Raw genomic sequence first — 20,576 nt, forward strand, 5'->3', positions numbered from 1 at the left:
TTCTCCTTCTGGGATTTCCATAAGGATGATATTATTTCTTCTGATGGTGTCCCATAAATCCCACAAAAGTGATTTTTCATTCTTCTTTTGGTTTCTCTGATTGGATAATTTCAAATGACCTATCTTCTAACTCACTGATTTCTTCTGTATGGTCGAGTATGCTGTTGAAGCAATCTAATGAATTCATCAGTCTGCCATATTCTTTAGGATTCTTTTTTCTTTTGATGATTTATATTTCTTTAACTTGTTTTGCTCATGTTTGTCTTTCTAATTTTGTTTGGTGTTCTTTCTGTGTATTTCTACAGTTCACTTAACTTCTATGAATTCTCAGGACAGTCCACAGATCTCTATTTTGTTACGAGCAGTTACTGGAGCTTAACTGGTTTCCTTTGGTTGTGTGATGTTAAACTGATTTTTTGTGATCACTGTTGTGTTGATAGCATTAGAGAAAGTGGACACCTTTTCTAGACTTTACAGGTTTGCCTTGGCAGAGGCAGTCCATTGTCCATTAGCTCGGCTGGGATTTTGGACAGGTCAGGTGGCATTGTCCTTAGGCAGGTAGAGTTTGCTATTAGGGTCACTGTGTGGGTGAGGACACTGCCTGAGCTTTGAGGTCACTGGCTGGAACAAGTGGATAGGACTCGTGGCTTGGTTTCCTGTCCATGTGTGGCTATAAGGTAAGCTCTGCAGTTGCCCAGATTTCTGGTCAGGCTTTATAGTAAGGTTCAACTAGGTACTATACTTAGCAGTAGATAGTGCTATGAATTAGCAGGGTAGCAGAATGGGTCCAAGATGGGAATGACTCTTTTTTGGAGGACCTGAATCAGGCAAAATTGTGACTACTTCCCAGGTCAGACAGGGCTCCTGAGCCAGTGGCTTAGCTCTGCAAATAGGCAGTGCTGCTGTCTGGGCTCGAGTGCCACTGTAAATGAGGCTTTAAGATGGGCTACATGGCTTCTGGGTATCTAGTTAGGTTTCCTGGTTGGAAGAGCTGGAAGATGTACTCAGTAGGCGGGGATACAAATGAGCTTCCCTGGCAGAACTGGCTCCAAGGGTAATAAGGGTTGTTGTTTAGAGTCCTGAATCAGAGAGCTGTGCACCAAGTTCCTTGGTCATACTGGGTCAGCATCTTGGTTCTGCAGATGGGCACAGCCACTGGTTGGTATTAATACCTGGGCATGACTTTGAGGAGGATCTTGGTCTACCAAGAGCCAAGAGCTGATTGCTGTAAATCCTGTCCTGTCCCCCTTTTCTGTCACCATCTGATCTCCTACAGATTATCCCTGAATTACCTATGAGGCAAGACCTGAGTGGGTCTCCTAGGAACTACCTACCCACAAGGGTTGGTGAGGTGGATGTTGATACTGGTTTCTCTCTTCCTCCCAGGAAGGCTCCAGAGAGCCTCTCCCTGTGCAGTGCTGTGCCGGTCTAGGGAGGGGAAATACTGTCAGAGTTTGTTCCTTCCAAGGTCCTTCCTTGTCTCTGTGGTCTAAGTGGGTGCTTCAACCTCACATCTGTATTCTGGGATTTTTCACAGTTGTGTTCTGTGTATGGATAGTTGCTAGCTGGTCTTCTTTGGAGGGGGACGGAAGTCAGAAATCATTTATTTTGCCATCCTAATTTAGCATTTTACCATGCTGTATATGAAACTGAAATCTATCACCTTCTCTACAAATCAAGGATGTCCTAAAAGCCATTTTTTAAAGCAAATATAACACATTTTATAAACCATGTTGAAATAATATATAATCACATTTGTTTATAACAAGACTATAAAATATTTGTCATAAGGCTATAATATGTGCCTATAACAAGTAAGGAAGCTAATGTTAAACATATTCATCAAAAACTTCCATCTATTTCTTTAGAACAGGCATTATACAACATGGGCAGGCTCTGCTAAAATGGGGACACATTATTTCTACTTTGGCTGATGGTTTCTTAGATTACAATGTAAGTTTTTAAGAGAAGTCTGCAAATAAAAGTCTAAGAGTAAGAATGAGAAATCAACTGCATTAATCTCTTAGTTCTCCATTTCACATTTTGTAGTTTCTATAATGAAAAAGAGCTAGAATCCTGATGTGATTAAATAGAGCTCGGGTTTCTCTGTGGAACTCAGGTAACCATAAAGCTTTCAAGTATGTGGTAGCTATTGTTTTTTAAATAGTATACAAATTTACACTGTGTGTTCCCCACCTCTCATTTGCATGTTAAGGTCCTAGTACACAGTATGGCTATATTTGGATTAAGGAACTAACTGACGTTAAGAGAAGTCATAAAGGTAGTGCCCTGGTCAGACTGGATTTGTATCCTTATAAGAAGAGGCATCAGAGAGCTCTTTTTCTACTCCCCCTTCACCACCCCACAAAGCCCACATGGAGGAAAGGTCATTTGCAAGCCAGAAAAGAGCTCTCATCAGAAGCTGAATCAGCTGGAAACTTGATCATAAACTTTTGGCCTCCAGATCTGAGAAAATTAATTTGTTTTTTAAGCCACACAATTTATGATATTTTGTTGTGACAGCCCAAGCAGACTAATATACTGTTCAATATCAGGACCAAAGCTAGTGCCTAGAAACATATCAAGCAAGTCTTTCTGCCACTTTTAATTTCTATTAACTTATCTGTTTGTAGTTACATGTATAATCCTAATGTTACTAGTGCTAGGCATATATTTTAAACATTTTAATATAAGCTTGTTTCTTACAAATATTTATTGAAATGACTTAAATATGAAACATCATTCCCAAGAGCCTTGTTCCCAGAGTAAAATGTCTTTTACGTATCCATCAGTAATTAAGAGCATAATACAAAATTATTTCTCCATTTCTCTAGGTAAAAGGCAAACCGATCTTTAGGTATTTGAGAATTAGTCTTAATTTCCATTAAAAGCCACACCTTTACAATGAAAAGCTATATATGTATTATTAATAAAATCAATATACACTGGAAACACTTAAGAAGTAATTTGCTAGGGATGACAAAATTACAGCAAACTGGAGGTACTTAAATGCAAAGAACTGTACAAATATATAAGTGTGATTTATTTACTACTTTACCTGTTGAAGCTCCTGCTCTCTTTGTTCATGTCTCATTTCCATCTGTTTAATTTTCTTTTCTAAGACCATAAAATGTTTCATTTCTGGTGTATGGTTTTCTTTGGCTTCTCTCAATTCCTCCAAGAGTTTTGTAATCTAACATTGAGATGTGAAATAAATGGAAAATTATGATAATAAGAAAATAATTCATTTTAATAGGTAGCATAAAAAAGTAAGAACATTCACTACATATTCTTCGTATAAAATTTCTCTAGATAAGAGGCTTCTTGTCAACAGCAAAGGTATCTGGAGTTGTTAAAATAACAGCTGTCATTCCCTAGATCCAGAAAGTAAAGGTTCATCCTTGCTCCGAAATGACTCACATTCCAAAAGGTTCCAGATGAATGGATTACTTTCTCCCTTCCACATATCCCAGGCTGGTTGCAGTGCTCAAAATGAAGTTGGGCACCTTCTTGGATGGATTCAGCCTTGGTACAAAGTGTTTTGTTAATAGGTAATTACTTTTAGGATTAAACAATACAGTCAAAGCACCCAACACACTAGAGCATCCGACACAAAGAGTTCAAATATGAATTCTTTTTTGCCAAGTTCCTATAATTCTTTTCTTTTTTTCTCTCCTTTTTAGGGTCACACCTGTGGCATATGGAAGCTCCTGGGCTAGGGGTTGAACTGGAGCAGCAAATGCTGGCCTATGCCACAGCGATAGCAATGCAGGATCCAAACTGCATCTGCGACCTACACCACAGCTTGCAGCAATGCTGGATCCTTAAACCCACCGAGTGAGGCAAGGGACTGAACCTGCATCCTCATGGATACTAGTTGGGTTCTTAGCTCAAGGAGCCACATCGGGAACTCTTCAATTCCCTATAATTCTATTTGTAATTCTTTCCTGATTCTTATTACTTTAAAACCTGTAATAATCCATTGCATATGTAAATGGATGCATATAAAACAGTAAGGACATACTGAACTCTTTCTGTGCTGGCTGTGCCTTAGGATAAAATTAGCAAATTCAATCACGATTTACATGGAAACACTCAGTACCTAATAACATTGATAATGCTAAAAAAAAAAAAAAAGAACTCATATACTTTGAGGTTAGTTTAAAAATGTGAAAATATAAGCAAATTAAATCAGAGGCAAATTTATGTATTTTAAATATGGGACATCTTTGATATCACCAGTGATGAAAGACATAAGCAGACCTTAATTAGGATGATTTGCTGAAAGGTCAAGGAGATGCCTTATATACCATGCTTTGTGATGGGTGCTGAACATAAAAATCTTATATGTCAAAACAATGATTGTTAAAACAAAACAAAACCACCTCCCCCCCAAAACGAATAATTCTTGAACTAAGAAAGTTGTTGGAGGCATCATCACACATGCAGTGGTAAGAGCATTTCAACTTTTCAATGATTGAAAAATGACAAGAGTTTGTCATGAGACAACTTTTGTAGCCATCACCATCTTGTGACCACAAGTAAACCATTCTGGGTATACCAGCTGGGAAGTTCTGGTCTCAGGGAAGAAGCAGCTGAGTGAATGAGAATTCTAACAGCATGTGCTATGATGGAGAGATGCCCAAGAAGCAGTGAGGTGATAAAAGAGGGACATGCAACCTGAAGCAGAGGTGGGTTTGAAGGACTCTTAACCTGAGCCAGCCGTGTTTGAATTAAATCTTAATGCTGTAACTTACTGCTATTCTTCCTCTATCATGTGCTAGGTGCTATGCTAAGTACTTTATAGATGTTGTCTCAGTTAATCTTATTCGTCAAAATTTACATTTGTTTATAGTCTGATTTCCCAAATAAAATGTAAGCTCCATGACAGCAGGCTTTTGTCTTTGTTCTCTTCAGTATTCTTAGCACCTAGAGCCATGTCTAGCAGAGAGGCATTTAATGATTATCTGTGAATAAATTGAGTCATCTTTCAAAGATGAAACATCCATTTATAAGTTACATAAATTCAGTTATTTGGTTCTAGACAAAGTATAGAGTGATAACCTCCCTTCATTTATACTCTATTTAAAAGCACCTTTGAGAGAGATAATTGTCTTTACTTTGGAAAAAAATCTTTATATTTCAGTGAATTTATCCACTGGAAGCAACTGGATACATAAGCAAAGATGTATGATCAAAATGTTTCCTGATGATTCAGAGACAAGATGGCAGATTAGAAGGACTTGAGCTCACCACTTCTCATGAAAACACTAAAATTACAACTAACTGCTGAACAATGAACCATCAACAAGATAGAATGGAAGCTACCAAAAAAAGATATCCTACACCTAAAGACAAAGAAGCCACATTGTGATGGTAGGAGCTGTGCTTCTGTGATATAAGCAATCCTATACCAGCCAGGTGGGCAACCTATAGACTAGAAAATAACTACATCACAGAGGCTCTCTCACAGGAGCGAGAGTTTCCAAACCCCATGTCAGGTTCCCCAGTTTGGGGGGGGTCTGGCAATTGGAGGAGGGGCCCCTGGAGTATTTGGTGTTAAAGGCCAGCAGGACTTGAGTACAGGAGGTCTACCATGGACTCAGGGAAACAGACACTGCTCTTGAAGGGCACACACAGGGTTTCATGAGCACTGGGTCCCAGGGAAAACAGGGACTCACAATCTACCTGTGAGTCTTGGAAGGACTCCTAGGAAAGCAAGGGTTGGTTGTGGTTCATTGTGGGGGAAGGACATTGGAAGCAGAGATCCTAGGGAATAATTATCAGCATGAGCTCCCTGGAGGACATCATTTTTGAAAAACATGGCCCCAACCATCAGGGCTGAGAAGCTCCAGGTTAGACAACAAACAGGGTGGTAATGTAGCCCCACCTATCAGCAAACAAGCTGCCTACAGTACTCCCAGTCACACAGATGACGCTAATCACATCCAGAGAAAAAGCAAGAGAGGGACAAGACACAGGTCTTCCTACCAGGGGGTAGGCACCAGTACCTCCCATCAGGAAGTTGGCCACAAGCCCCTGTATCAACTTCACCCACAAGGGGGCAGCCATAAGAAGCAAGAGAGGTTGCAATCCTGTAGCCTGCAAAAAGGAGACCACACAGAAAGCTAGACAAAGTAAAACAATAGAGAAACTTGAGCCAGATGAAGGAACAGACAAAAACCCAAAAGAATGGCTAACTGATGTGGATATAAGCAACCTACATGAAAAAGACTTTAGAGTAATGATAGTAAGGATGATCCAAGATTTGGGGAAAAAAAAACTAGAGGCAAAGATCAATAAATTAGAAGAAACGCTTAACAAAGAAATAGAAGTTAAACAATAAACAAGCAGAGATGAACAACATAATAACTGAAATGAAAAATTCACTAGAAGGAACCAACAGAAGAATACAGGAGGCAGAACAACAAAATAAACAAGGTGGAAATCACTGATGTGGTATGGGAAAAAAAAAAAGAATGAAAAAAATGAGGACAATCTAAGAACTCTAGGACAACATTAAACACACCAACACTCACATTAGAGGGGTGCCAGAATGAGAAGAGAAAGAGCAGGAGAAAATATTCCAAGTGATAACAGCCAAAAACTTCCCTAACATGGAAAAGGAATCATTCATTCAAATCTGAGAAGCACAATGAATACCATATAGAATAAACTCAAGGAGGAACACACTGAGACACATGTTAATCAAACTCAGCAAAAATAAGACAAAGAGAAAATATTGAAAGTAGCTAGGGAAAAGCAGCAAATAACATACAAGAGAAGCCCCAATAAAGTTATATCAGCTGTTCTTCAGCAGAAACTCTGCAGGCCAGAAGGGAGTGGCATGCTGTACTTAAAGTAATGAAAGCAAAAAACCTACAATCAAGAGTAATCTATCCATCAAGGCTCTCATTCAGATTTGGAGAAATCAGAAGCTTTACATTCAAGCAAAAGCTAAGAGAATTCAGGACAACCAAACCAGCTTTACAATAAATAAATACTAAAGGAACTTCTCTAAATGGGGAAAAACAAAACAAAACAAAAAAACCCCAAAGGGTCACAACAAGAAAATTACAAATAAGAAGGCTCACTGGTAAAGGTAAACACATAGTAAAGGTAGGAAATCATGCACAAATACGATATCAAAACCAGCAATTGTGAGAAGAGGAGGCTACAAATACAGCATACTAGAAATGCATTTGCAATTAAGAGACCAGCAACCTAAAACAATCTTATACACACACACACACACTCCTTTATCAAAAACCTCATGGTAACCGCAAACCAAAAATCTACAATAGATATACACACAAATAAGAAAAAGCAATCCAAACACAACAGTAAAGACAGTCATCAAACCGCAAGAGAAAAGAACAAAATAAGGGAATAAAAACACCAAGAAATGGAGTTCCCATTGTGGCTCAGTGGTAACGAACCTGACTAATATCCATGAGGATGCAGGTTTGATCCCTGGCCTTGTTTGGAGGGTTAAGGATCCAGCATGGCCATGAGCTGTGGTGTAGGTCTCAGACGCAGCTCAGATCCTGTGTTGCTGTGGCATAGGCTGGCAGCTGTAGCTCCCATTTGACCCCTAACCTGGGAGCTTCCATATGCCATGGGTGTGGCCCTAAAAATGCAAAAACGAACAAACACCAACCCAAAACAATTAACAAAATGGCAATAATAACATATATATCAATAAATACCTTAAATGTTAATGGACTAAATGCTGCAACCAAATGCTGGTTGAATGGATACAAAAATAAGACCTATATATCATGTAACTGGCTGAATGGATACAAAAACAAGACCAATAATATATATGCGGTCTACAAGAAACCCAATTCAGTTCTAGGGAAACATACAAACTGAAAGTGAGAGGATGGAAGAAAATGTTCTATGGAAATGGGAATCAAAAACAAAAACAAAAAAAGCTGGAGTAGCAATACTTCATATCAGACAAAACACTTTATTTTTTAAATTTTTTTAAATTTTTTTGTCTTTTTGCTATTTCTTGGGCCGCTCCCGCGGCATATGGAGGTTCCCAGGCTAGGGGTCGAATCGGAGCTGTAGCCACCGGCCTACACCAGAGCCACAGCAACCTGGGATCCGTGCCGCATCTGCAACCTACACTACAGCTCACGGCAACTCCGGATCGTCAACCCACTGAGCAAGGGCAGGGACCGAACCCGCAACCTCATGGTTCCTAGTCGGATTCATTAACCACTGCGCCACGACGGGAACTCCAGACAAAACACTTTAAAAATGGTTATAAGTAACAAAGAAGGACATTGCATAATGATCAAAGGATCAATCTAAGAAGCTGTAACAATTTAAAGATATATGCACCACTCCAAATAGGAGCACTTCAATATATAATGCAAATGCTAACAGTCATAAAAGGAAAAATCTACAATAACACAACAGAGGGGGACGTTAACACCCCACTCACAGAATGATTGGAGAAATGCAAATCAAAACTATGAGGTACCACCTTATGCCAGCCAGAATGGCCATCATCAAAAAGACTACATATAATAAATGTTGAAGAGGGTGTGAAGAAAAGGGAACCCTTTTACATTGTTGGTGGGAATGTAAATTGATACAACCACTATGGAAAACAGCAGGGAGGTTCCTCAGAAAACTAAATTTAGAACTATCTTATGATCCAGCAACCCCATCTGTCTGGAGATAACCATAATTCAAAAAGATACATGCACCCAATGTTCACTGCAGCATTTTACGATAGCCAAGACATGGAAGCAACCTAAATGTCCATCAACAGAAGAATGGATAAAGAAGATATGGCACATTATACAATGGAATATTACTCAACCATAAAAAGAATGAAATAATGCCATCTGCAGCAACCTGGATGGACCTGGAGAAGTGAAGTTAGTGAAGCACAACATCATGGGATATCACTTATATGTGGAATCTATAAAGAGGATACAAACAAACTTATTTGCAGAATAAAAACAGACTCATAGACTTTGAAAACAAGCTTATGGTTACCAAAGGGGATAGGTGTGTGGGGGGGGGTTTGGACTGGGGGTAGGATTGTAGGATTGGTAGATGTACACTGTGGTATACAGAATGACTGGCCAACAGGGACCTGATGTATAGCACAGGGATCTCTACGCAATATTCAGTGATAACCTATGTGGGAAAAGAATTTTTAAAGGAACACATGTGTATATGTATAACTGAATAGCTAGCTTTGTTTTACAGCAGAAATTATCACAACATTGTAAATCAACTATAATTCAATAAAGTAGCACCCCCAGTCACATTTTATTTAAAAAAAAGTTTCCTGCTATTTGAATACTATAGAAAAAACTGGCAACAACCTGAATGTCCAATGATAGGAAATTGGTTTTAAAAAAAAAAGTAATTAAGAGCCTGGGACCTAAGACCAGAGGCCCTGGGTCCTAATGCTGGCACTTCTACATATCACTTGGTAATCTTAAATAAGTTATTTCATTTTTCTTAGCATCAATTTCTTCATGTGTAAAATGGAAATAATAGTACCTGTTCTTTTGGGCTATTGTGAGAACCACCCAGAACACTTAACACAGTGCCTAGTATATAGTAAACACCTAATAAACAGTAAGTATTATTATTACTATTTGACACTTCTATTATAAAATGTAGGTACAAGTAAACACTAAGAGTCACACAGTGATCAGAGGCCATGCTTGGTACTCTGGATACTGGCTACAAAACAGCCTCACTTCGGCAAGGAACCACACCAGAAATCCTGTCCAACTGTATGTAATCAGCCAGCAGCAGCCCTCTTTCCCCAACTTCAGAGCTTTGGCAGTGGCCGTAACCAAAAGCAGATCCTGAAAGCAAGCCCTACCTGCCCCAGGACCTGACCAACAGAGATATCCAGAAACCCAAACTGAGATGACTGGTAAAGAGCTAACTGTCTTTGCCAAAGCAAACCTGCAAAGTCTGCAAAAGGATACCACTTACTCAAATGCACAGATATCAATGCAGGAACCAAGGATTCCTCCCCACCCCAAATCAGGTAAGTACGACATCACCAAAGAACTAAAAAGCTCTAATAACTGACTTGAACTATGGTGAAAAATTTGAAATCACTCAGTTTCCATACGGCTCTATAAAATTACTTTAAAAATAAGTAGTCAACAAACAAAAGAGAATTCACCACTGTTTAAAAATGTACAGTGTACTTTCACTTGCAGCCATGGTGGAAAGACAGGGATTTCCTCAACAACCAGAAATAGCAGATAGTACAGGAAACAACTATTTTCAAATAGTGGCTAATAGCGCTGACATGACAGAAAGGAAACAAACAAAAGATGAGCTCCATGATTACCTAGTTTGTTGTCCGGAGGCAGTTCTGAAGCCAATGGAAATATTCTGAATGATTCCTGGAGCTCATACAGGCTGGAAATGGTTTACATTACCACCTGCCTGAGAGGGAATGTCTCATAACACACAGGGCATCAGAGAGGGCCTTCAGAGGGTAATGGGGGTAGGACTCCATTAGCCCTTAAAGCAGCTATTATAAATATGATCCATATCAAAAGACAGATTAGCGTTATTCAAGAGATGGAATGCTTTGTTTAGTTTTCCAGTAAATCGGCTTGAAAATCATGTGTCACAGTTTCCTATTTTCAAAATACTTAGCTACTCTCAAAGTAATACTGTAATTTGACCCAAACTGACACTGCTCTTTACCTTGCAAACAGAAACGCATACTTTCTTCAGATTCTGTAAATTTAGTGCTTATACAACAGAGTTTATGTTCCACTAAACACCGAAAAGAATGCATAATGCTGAATGATAGTCTTTTTGTCTTTTTTTTAAGGGCCGTACCCATGGCATATGGAGGTTCCCAGACTAGGGGTCTAATCTGAGTTGTAGCTGCTGGCCTACACCACAGCCACAGCAGATCTGAGGCTCGTCTGCGACCTACACCACAGTTCATGGCAACGCCAGATCCTTAACCCACTGAGCGAGGCCAGGGATCAAATCCATAACCTCATGGTTCCTAGTCGGATTTGTTTCCACCGCGCCACAACAGGAACTCCCATGAATGATAGTCTTTTAACTAGAACAAGATTTTTAAAATGGACAGTTACATAATTGTGGAGTACTTTTATGTTAATCTTTTTGTAATGCAATTTAGTTTTATGTTTTGTTTGTATCATGATAAATCCTTGAATAATAAAAAACGATGTATATGCTTCAAAGAATAGAACGTACATCTTATCTGGTTTTTCATGTATTTTGGAATCAAAAAAGGATCTCAGAGTTAATAAAAATGGCGAGTTTCCAGAAAAATTTACTTCCTGTAATGACATTCTTCTTGGTTAGCCAGCACCACTGTTTTTTACCTATCCGTTAACCAAATTAAATAGTCTTAGTTCTTAATACAGAAATGCCCTTAACCACCGAGTTTTACCTCCTGAAAAAAATCAAATCAAACAAAACAACCATACCAACCCCATCCCATTTCCCCACTGCCCAGGAAACAAAGACAAACATACAAATAACTTAATAAATATTTGAGCTTATCTGGAGAAAGCAGGCTTCCACAAATATTCCCCTGATGTGATAGATATTTCTGGGTTATTTCTATGCATTTAAGTTAAAGAATTTTTACAGAAATATGTATATGATTGAAATGGCTGAGAAAAGCTTCTATTAGCCCAGTATTTTGGTTACTTACCTCTCTCTGCAGGATTTCTTCTCGAACTTGAGAAACTACAAGAGACTCTTGTTTACCCTGCAGTTCGTTAACTTGATTTTCGAAATGTTTTAGAAGTACCTAGGAGGTTATGTTAGAAGTACAGAAATTAATAAAGCTTTTCCTTGAAAGTTATTTGAAAAAGTTAAGAAAGTGAACTAATGACTTTTATTTGTATTAAAAAAATAAAAAGGATGCTAATATTTTAAAATTGCCCAACTCTAACATAAAAATCAATTGCCACAGAAATAAAGTTCACTGAATAAATTCAACATTAAGTAAATCCATTATTTTGTTTCTTTCAACATTTAATACCTAATACCACACATATTATAAATGAATAACTATGTAACTACTTGGCTTCTTTATATCTCTTTCTTGTCAAGGCCTGAAAAATACCACTTAAAAGTCTAAAACATTTTGAAGAAAGTGACCGATATTCCTATTTTGTAATTGAGAGTTTTTATTAAAGAGCTATTGACTAAACAAAGATAAAGTCTAAAATCTGTGAAATCTCATATTTTTAGACAAAGAAATTGGAAGTAAATATAAATACTTCCATCAAGAAACTGCAAAATCTTAGAAAAAAATTCATCTCTCTTCTACCTAATGATTTATCTCACTGTTTTTACAATCAGACCATGCTGACTTCATTTACTTGCCAACTTACAATCTCTAGGAAAATACCATTTACGGCCCTACGGCATAATGACACTACCGTTCCCCATCCCTCGTAGACCTCTCCTTTTGATTTGATCACTTGATAGAATGTTTACACACCCATTCCTTTGAGGGGAAAAAAACTAGAGAAGCAATCTGTAAGACTGTATAATGGTTACTTCTGAAAACACTTTAAATCCTTCTTACTCTGGTATTGAAACAGTCAAAGTTCTTTGTTTCTGAGCTATCTGAAGTTAAAGACCTCATTACACCTTACCCTTTGATACATCAAATACTTCAACATGCATCTCCTTGTAATAGGAGCGTTTTTCTCACAAAACCACAATAACATTTTTACACCTGAGAAAACTGACAATGACTTCACCATACCTCACATCCTGTCCATACTCAAATTGATGTTTTTTGTTTAAGATGCTATTTAATAATTACAGATGGGAGAGGTGTTAATAAGATAATTATTTCTTCTTTTTCTTCTTTTTACGGCCACAACTATGGCATAGGGTAGTTCCCGGACTAGGGGCTGAATCAGATCTACAGCTGCCGGCCTAAGCCACAGCCACAGCAATGTGGGATCCTCAACCCACTGAGCAAGGCCAAGGATTGAGCCCACATCCTCACGGAGACTATGTTGGGCTCTTAACTCACTAAGCCTCAGTGGGAACTCCCAAGATAATTATTTCTTGAAGTGTCTGTTCCTCAGTTTGTTTTTTTTTTGTTGTTTTTTGTCTTTTGTCTTTTGTTGTTGTTGTTGTTGTTGTTGTTGTTGTTGCTATTTCTTGGGCCACTCCTGCGGCATATGGAGGTTCCCAGGCTAGGGGTTGAATCGGAGCTGTAGCCACCGGCCTACGCCAGAGCCACAGCAACGCGGGATCCGAGCTGCGTCTGCAACCTACACCACAGCTCACAGCAACGCCGGATCGTCAACCCACTGAGCAAGGGCAGGGACCGAACCCACAACCTCATGGTTCCTAGTCGGATTCGTTAACCACTGCGCCACGACGGGAACTCCCCCTCAGTTTGTTTTTTAAAATTAAAACCCACAAAAAAGATGAAGAGCATAAGAACATTCATATACAGTCTTTAAACTGAATTACCAATTGCTAACATTTTATTATATTTGCTTTCTTTTCTTTTTTCTTGGATACACCATTTGAAAGGAAGTTGCAAGTTCTATTTTAATGCTTTTTTTTTTTTTTTAAACTTGCAAATACCACAGATGGGCCACACAGGAGATATTCATCAATACACCAAGTAACACATATACTATCCAAGGAGGAAGACACACTTGAGGAAACGTAGTTGAGCTGTCACCACACCAGTTGTGATCCTCAGAAGACTATGCTTCATACTGGCTAGAGTTGTGTACATGTCTCTGTTCATTACTCATCCTCAGTATCTGATTGTCTATAGACTAAGAATCATTACTTGTTTCATGAATAACAGGGGATGGGGAAAGAGTGACTAGAATAATTACTTGTCAGGCAGGACTTGGGGTGGAGGGAGATGCTTAAACATTCAGGTTCAAGGGCTAAGGTCCCAATCACACTAGAGGTACCCCTCAACCACCTATTACAACCTACTTAGGGGAAGAGTTATTTGAGAAATATAAGGACAAAACTGCACACACACTTGTTTAGAGGTATAACTGTAAAGTAGAATTGTTAAACCCATATATGACAATGGGGTCATCTTCTATTAAAAAAAAAAAACAAAGCAGCAATAATTTCTCATTTCTACCACCAACTCTAAGAAGTCAAATTAAAATATTTCCAAATATTTTGGCAAAGGTTCTGAAAAAAAAAAAAAATCACATTGCAGCCAAAGTTTACTCAAGTTACCTACCTCTTGAGTTGCTACTTTACGATTTAGTTCGGCTACTTTGGAAGAAGCATTTTCTACTGCATTTTGGCAAAGGAGTTTCTCTACTTCCCTCTGATGAGATGCTTTGAGAGATGCGATATGTGCTGCAGTATCTTCCTTGAACCTTTAGAGCAAAAGAAAAAAAACCACACATAAAAGCAGCTCTTTCACCTCTAACTCAAGCACAAGCCTGGGAATTTAGAAAGGAAAGGGAGAGAGGGCACTAATATCTATTGCACTTTATACATTATTGCCTATAAGTTCTTATAACCACTCCACAAGATCACTCTTAGTTACTCAATATTACAAAGGCAAACATCAGTTTAAGAAAGAGAGATCTATCTAGGGTCCCAGATCAGTGAGTTGCAGAGCTGGGGGTTTGACCCCTGCAGAGCTGGACCATGCCCTCCCCAAGACCCCATTCTGGGGCACTTTCTCAGAGAAGCAAAGGTTCTAAATATTCTTTTTGGATTTAAAGCAAAGACTTTTCCATCTTATCTTTTAAGATAAACAGATTTATTGCCCAAATTCTTTAGAATCTCCAATGCTTCATCTCTAAGAAACACTCGCCAGTGTTTGGGCCATGCACAGGACTCCAGGGCTAGCTGCGTGCTGTAAGAATGAAATAATCCTTACGGGCATTCTCAGGACAAAGGGTAGTCTGAACCGAATTAATCTGGACCACTAAGTGTGAGAGGCTACTCCTCTATCTCTGTGACAAAATGTATGCATTCAGCAGCAGTTCAGTAAATGGTGTAGTTATGACTAAAAAGCTGATACATTTCTAATAGAGAAACATTTCCTCTCTTATTGGAAAAATTATTAAAATATAACACAATTTTACTGAAAGCAGATAGTTAGCAAATCACTATTGATACTTCTTAATATGGCAATTCCCAAACTACAAACACATCAGCTGCTTATTTGACTCTAAGAATACTTCTTCATGGAAACAGTGGAATCAGGGTCCTAGGAAAAGTACCTATGATATAACTGTAGTAAAAAGCAGCCTAAATCTGGGCCTAGGAAAGGTTACTTTCACTTCTCAGGCCCAGAGCTAACAAATTATACATTATTGGAGTTCCCGTTGTGGCTCAGTGGTTAACGAATCCGACTAGGAACCATGAGGTTGCGGGTTCGGTCCCTGGCCTTGCTCAGTGGGTTAACGATCCGGCGTTGCCGTGAGCTGTGGTGTAGGTTGCAGACGCCGCTCGGATCCCGCGTTGCTGTGGCTCTGGCGTAGGCCGGTGGCTACAGCTCCGATTCAACCCCTAGCCTGGGAACCTCCATATGCCGCGGGAGCGGCCCAAGAAATAGCAACAACAACAAGAACAACAACAAAAAAAGACCAAAAAAAAAAAAAAATTATACATTATATAGATGAAAACTTACAGGAAAAACCTGAACATTAAATTATTTCTAAGAAAGAATGTGATTCTTTCCAAATAGTTTCATGACTACTATCATACTCATGACTAAGGGAACAAGACCTGATATGGAAAAGATATGGTTGCCGTGATGACTCAATGAGATGTGGCTGCCCATCACCCACGAAGCATTTGTTAGGTGCTCCCTATGTCCATTCTCTGGTAGAAGCCCTGAACTCTCCAGGTCCTACCTCTTCCTGCATTCAGGCACTCATTACATATTCTGATGCTTCCAACTCTGGGTTCCTTAAGTCAGTCAAATGTACTGAAATCCTTGTCTCTGAAGGGGATAACATTATATAGTTTTAATATGTTATATAACTTTTAATTAATAGGTTGCTTCACTAACATTAAACTACATGCTTTTGCATACCCTAAACCTTATTTTAAACCTAATAATCAAATCTATTATTGCTTATAGGTTGCAAAAGAAGTATAATCTTACATCAGTTTTCAAGGAGCTATAAGGTGGTGTATGATTAGTACTTTCTTGGTACATAAGTGACACCGGAGTTGGAGGTGGGAGCAGGACATTTCTAGGAAGCTCTAGCTATTTTTCCTAGAAAATCAAACATGACTGAGTAAAAGGCAGTGAGGATAAGGTGAGTAATACCACCCTCCCTCTCTTTTTTTTTTTTTTTTTTTTGTGGTTGAGTCTGCAGCATTTGGAAGTTCCTGGGCCACAGAACTGACCAGAGAGACCCACAGCAGTAACAATGCTGGATCCTTAACCCGCTGTGCTGCCAGGGAATTCCAAATAATACTGCTCTGACAGTAGTATTTGAATGACTCTGGGACCTGAGACGTCAGGTAGAGAAATTCAGTCTCAATACTTTGGGAAGCTGGGAGTCACCGGAGGGTAGAAAGGCTCAGATTCAGGAGGACTTGCAGAATATTAATGGTTTTTTAAGTAAGATGACTGAGGGAGAAACCGAAATCAGAGATCAGGGTGGGAAAACTTGCCTAGTAAACCAGGGAGGCCACACTACAAGAAGGAAAAAAGCAAAATAAATATTTATAAGGAAGCATCCCATAGGCAGTGAACCCAAGGAATGAAGGCCATAAAGCTGGCCTTCATGTACAGAGATAGGGAAGGTGGGAGATGGAGCTAGTCTACAGTAAAAAAGAAAATTAGAGATGCTACTGATTCTAAGAGGCACAATCCAATAAATTTTCAGATTGAACATCTGAGCTCAGGGAAGAGAATAAGCCTTGAATAATAAATCTAGGAGTCATGGTTTATAGAAGCCATAGGAATGGATGAGTTTAGCAAAGGAGAAAGAACAGATGGACAGAAAGCCAAAAAGTGAATTTTGGAAGAAAGCCAAGTTTTTTTGAGGAGGAAGAATGAAAAAAGGAGTGAGGAGCCAGTTAAAAGGAGCAGAAAAGGAGCTTTAGCCAGAGCTACTAAGTCATGGAGGATAAGGGAGGACACCCCTTCAGGAAAGGCAGTGTAGTGGACAATGTCATGGAAAATGAGGTTGGAGAAAACTCCACTGATTGTGAAAGGCCATTGTCAGGAGACCAGGTTCAAAAGAGTGAGGATGACAGACATGCTTGGATGAAGTCCAGGGAAATAAAAGGAGAGGCTACTTGTGGAAAACTGGTACTGGAAGGCAGAAAGACTAGGACTTGGTTTGACCAAATCAAAAAGCCAATGGTAGATGTAAGAAGGCTCAGGAAAGAGACTGGAGAGGGTGCCTGGAGATTCTGAGAAGGAAAGGGTAAATGAGTACAGCAGTTCTAAAGGCATGAATAGAGGTGATTACAAGATCAATACAAAGTTATTTTGGAAAAGAGGACCTTTTCCTCTTAGAATGTCAACTAGTTTTAATAAGAGCTGTTTTCTGCCAGCCATCTGCTCAAGGCAATCATAAATGATGATATGCACTTGCAGGAAGGCCCCATGGGTCAGCTTCTTTATGCCATTTGGATACATGCAGAAAGACAAGCCTGGTCAGCTCAAGGACTGGGCCACACTGGAGACTCAAGTTCATTAGAATCTGGGCTCCCAACAGGTAGAGGATCCAACTCTGAAACTGATCTATGCTTAGTATATAATACAGTTTCTTAAAATTTGGTTACGAATTTAATAAACGGTCAAACTAATTATCCCGGGGAAATATACATCTTATAATATTTAATTTCTTTATCTTTTTATGTCCCTGCATACTGACAAATACACATTTTTACCTTTTCATGGAATTTTCAAATTGGTTCACTGCTACTTCAGATTTCATCTTCAGCTCATTCCTCTCCACAGTTAATCTCTCCAGTTCATTTTTCAATCTGCAGTTTTCTTGTAAAACCTCTGAAACATGGGCATCAGTAAAAGCACGTGGTTGGTAAAGCCTGCCCTCCAGGGATCCAGGGACGGAGTTCGCGTCTCCTTTACCTGGGTGCAGACCATCTCTCTTCAGCCTTTTGGTGGTGATTTCCTCTCCAGCCTTGCAGTGCTGATGTGAGAGCATCTTTCTCCTCTCCTTCTGAAGCCTCTCCACAGTTTTGGAAAGGTCCTGTATCTCTCTCCCCTTTGCAGCCAGCTCCTCATTGAGCCTGACCAGTTTAGCTTTTGAATGAGCCTGTTCCACCTGGAATTCTATAGACTGGAAGTCTTTATCATCTTTATCATTTTTCTTGAGTTCCAACTCCGCGTTCTGGTGTTTAAGAACATCTATTTCGGCTTCAAGGTTTCTCACGGTGCTTTGGTGACTTTCCTTAACCTCCTCCAGTTCCTTTTCTAGTGCTTTCACCCTGGAGGGGCTGTCGTGTTGGTTCTGGGCTGCCTCCTTTAATCTGCAGGCAAGCAGCTGCTCCTGCTCCTCAAGTCTCTGTTCATACTGGATCTGTGGAAAAGAATTCATTTAACGCCAAACCACAGCTCATTCCATTAGTTACCAGAGCCCTGCATTCCCCCAAGTCCTGCCTCCTCCTCACTCAGGCATCCCTCACATATTCTGATGCCTCCAACTCCATGTGCCTTGAATCAGGCAAATGCGCTAAAGTCTAATCTCTGAAGGTCATACCATTACGTAGTCTCAATATGTTACTTAATTTCATAATTTTACATTGCTTCGTGACATTACACATTTTTATACACCAAAACTTATTTTAAACCTCACAAGCAAACCTATTATTGTGTACCTACCTCTCTGCAAACTACACTCCCTAAGGATAAACATAGAAAGCAGTTGGGGTTACTAATACCTGTGAGAAACAGCACATTTTCAACTTTCTTACATCGATTTAGAAAACGCATGGGAGTAAGTCAGCTTAGAATTTGCACACTAGAGCTTTATTAACAAAAAACCTAAAGTCTACTCAGTGGAGGGAGCATGATGACTTGTTCAGTCAATGAATATTTACTGAACTACAACTGCATGCCAGGTTCTGTGCCAGATCCTAGAGATAAACTCAGTTCTTGACTTCAAAAAGTTCATAGCCTAGGGATGAGAGTGACATAAAGTTTCAATGTCCTATGATAACCACAGTAATGGGCCTAAGAACCGATTGTGTCTGGAGGCCTGAGGGAAGACTACATAGAGAGAGCACATTCAAGGTCAGTTTTCATGGTTGAGTGTAAGTTTGGGGGTAAATGGAAGCAAGGACATTTTAAAAGTAGGAAGAGAACATGCAAAGGCAGATGGGTGCTTGGTGTGTACTGGCCATCAGAAATGAAAGGAGGAAGTGGCAGGAAGTGAGCAGAGGCAGCAATGGGATGGAGTATGGATTAGAAAAAGGAAAAAGGGAGGTAGACTGAAAGTTAAAATGGGGAGGGGTTGGAATTCATTCTTTTATTTGGTCAGTGGAATGTTAATAATAATTGTAATTACGATAATTATTTATTGTTTGCTACACTCCAGGCACGGGACCAGGGCTTTACACATACTCTGCCTCAGTCCTCTCCATAGCCTATTAATTAGATTAAAATATTTATCGAGCATTTACTCTGTGCCAGGCACCTTGCTGAATGATGGAATAAACAGGGAAACAGTGAGTACAAACAGAACAGTCCCAGCCATCATTAAGTCCAGAAGCTAGATGGAGAGAGAGGTCATCAATGATCCATCAAAATGGCTGTAAACGTGGAGGAAGGAGAGGTGCACAGGCTAGGGTGCCTGCACAGGTTCCTGTCTACCAGGGAGGCCAGGGCAGGTTTCTCTGGGGAAGTAATGCTTGAGTTGAGAACTGAAAGACAGGAACGCCTTCACTGTGGAAGAGATGGACAGAGCATACTGGTCAGAGGCACAAAGCATACACATTTTTGTGGCTGTAAGAAATAAGGCAAGTAGGGAAAACAGTTCAGTATGACTGGAGAGAAGCATGGTTCCAGCAATCCACTCCTGGGCATCTATCCAAAGAAAACCATGACTTGAAAAGATACATGAACTCCAATGTTCACTGCGGCACTATATAAAATAGCCAAGACAAGGAAGCAACCTAAATGTCCATTGACAGAGGAGTGGATAAAGAAGATGTGGTACATATACACAGTTGAATATTACTCAGCCATAACAAGGAAAGAAATAATGGCATTTGCAGAAACATGGATGGACCTAGAAATTATCATGCTAAGTGAAGTCAGTTAGACAGTGAGGCACCAATATCATATGCTATCCCTTACATGTGGAATCTAAAAAAAGGGCACAATGAACTTCTTTGCAGAACAGATACTGACTCACAGACTTTGAAAAACTTATGGTTTCCAAAGGTGACAGGTTGGGGGTAAGAGGGGATGGGCTGGGGGTTTGGGATAGAAATGCTATAAAACTGGCTTGTGATGATCGTTGTACAACTATAAATGTAGTAAAATTCACTCAGTTAAAAAAAAATAAAGGAAAGAGAAACTGCAAAAAAAAAAAAAAGAAAAGCATGGTATGAGG

The 20,576-nt window shown here is 39.4% G+C and overlaps 1 protein-coding gene across 8 annotated transcripts in view; it reads right to left on the reverse strand.

Annotated features, from left to right (window-relative positions):
- CEP162 (centrosomal protein 162) overlaps positions 1-20,576 on the reverse strand; it is a 110,831-nt gene that overhangs the window by 16,391 nt on the left and 73,864 nt on the right. For 3 of the 8 annotated variants that reach the window (XR_014805263.1, XR_014805262.1, XM_084959356.1), the window contains exons 23-27: positions 18,089-18,539; positions 17,887-18,004; positions 14,249-14,390; positions 11,708-11,806; positions 3,059-3,193 (exon numbers count right to left, since the gene is read on the reverse strand). Coding sequence is in view for 6 of the 8 variants with exons in the window: in XM_084959356.1 (XP_084815482.1) it covers positions 3,059-3,193; positions 11,708-11,806; positions 14,249-14,390; positions 17,887-18,004; positions 18,089-18,539 (945 nt within the window). In the remaining 2 variants the exon portion in view is untranslated. Of the gene's footprint in view, positions 1-3,058; positions 3,194-3,420; positions 3,526-11,707; positions 11,807-14,248; positions 14,391-17,886; positions 18,540-20,576 lie in introns of all 8 variants that reach the window. The other 5 variants (XM_013992659.3, XM_021089595.2, XM_005659266.4 and 2 more) reach the window with 3 other exon arrangements.

Source organism: Sus scrofa, chromosome 1 (assembly GCF_054392235.1).
Source record: "Sus scrofa isolate SSC_HxYL_T2T_F1_AM1 chromosome 1, Sscrofa_HxYL_maternal_Yorkshire_Landrace_v2.0, whole genome shotgun sequence".
Taxonomy (NCBI): domain Eukaryota; kingdom Metazoa; phylum Chordata; class Mammalia; order Artiodactyla; family Suidae; genus Sus; species Sus scrofa.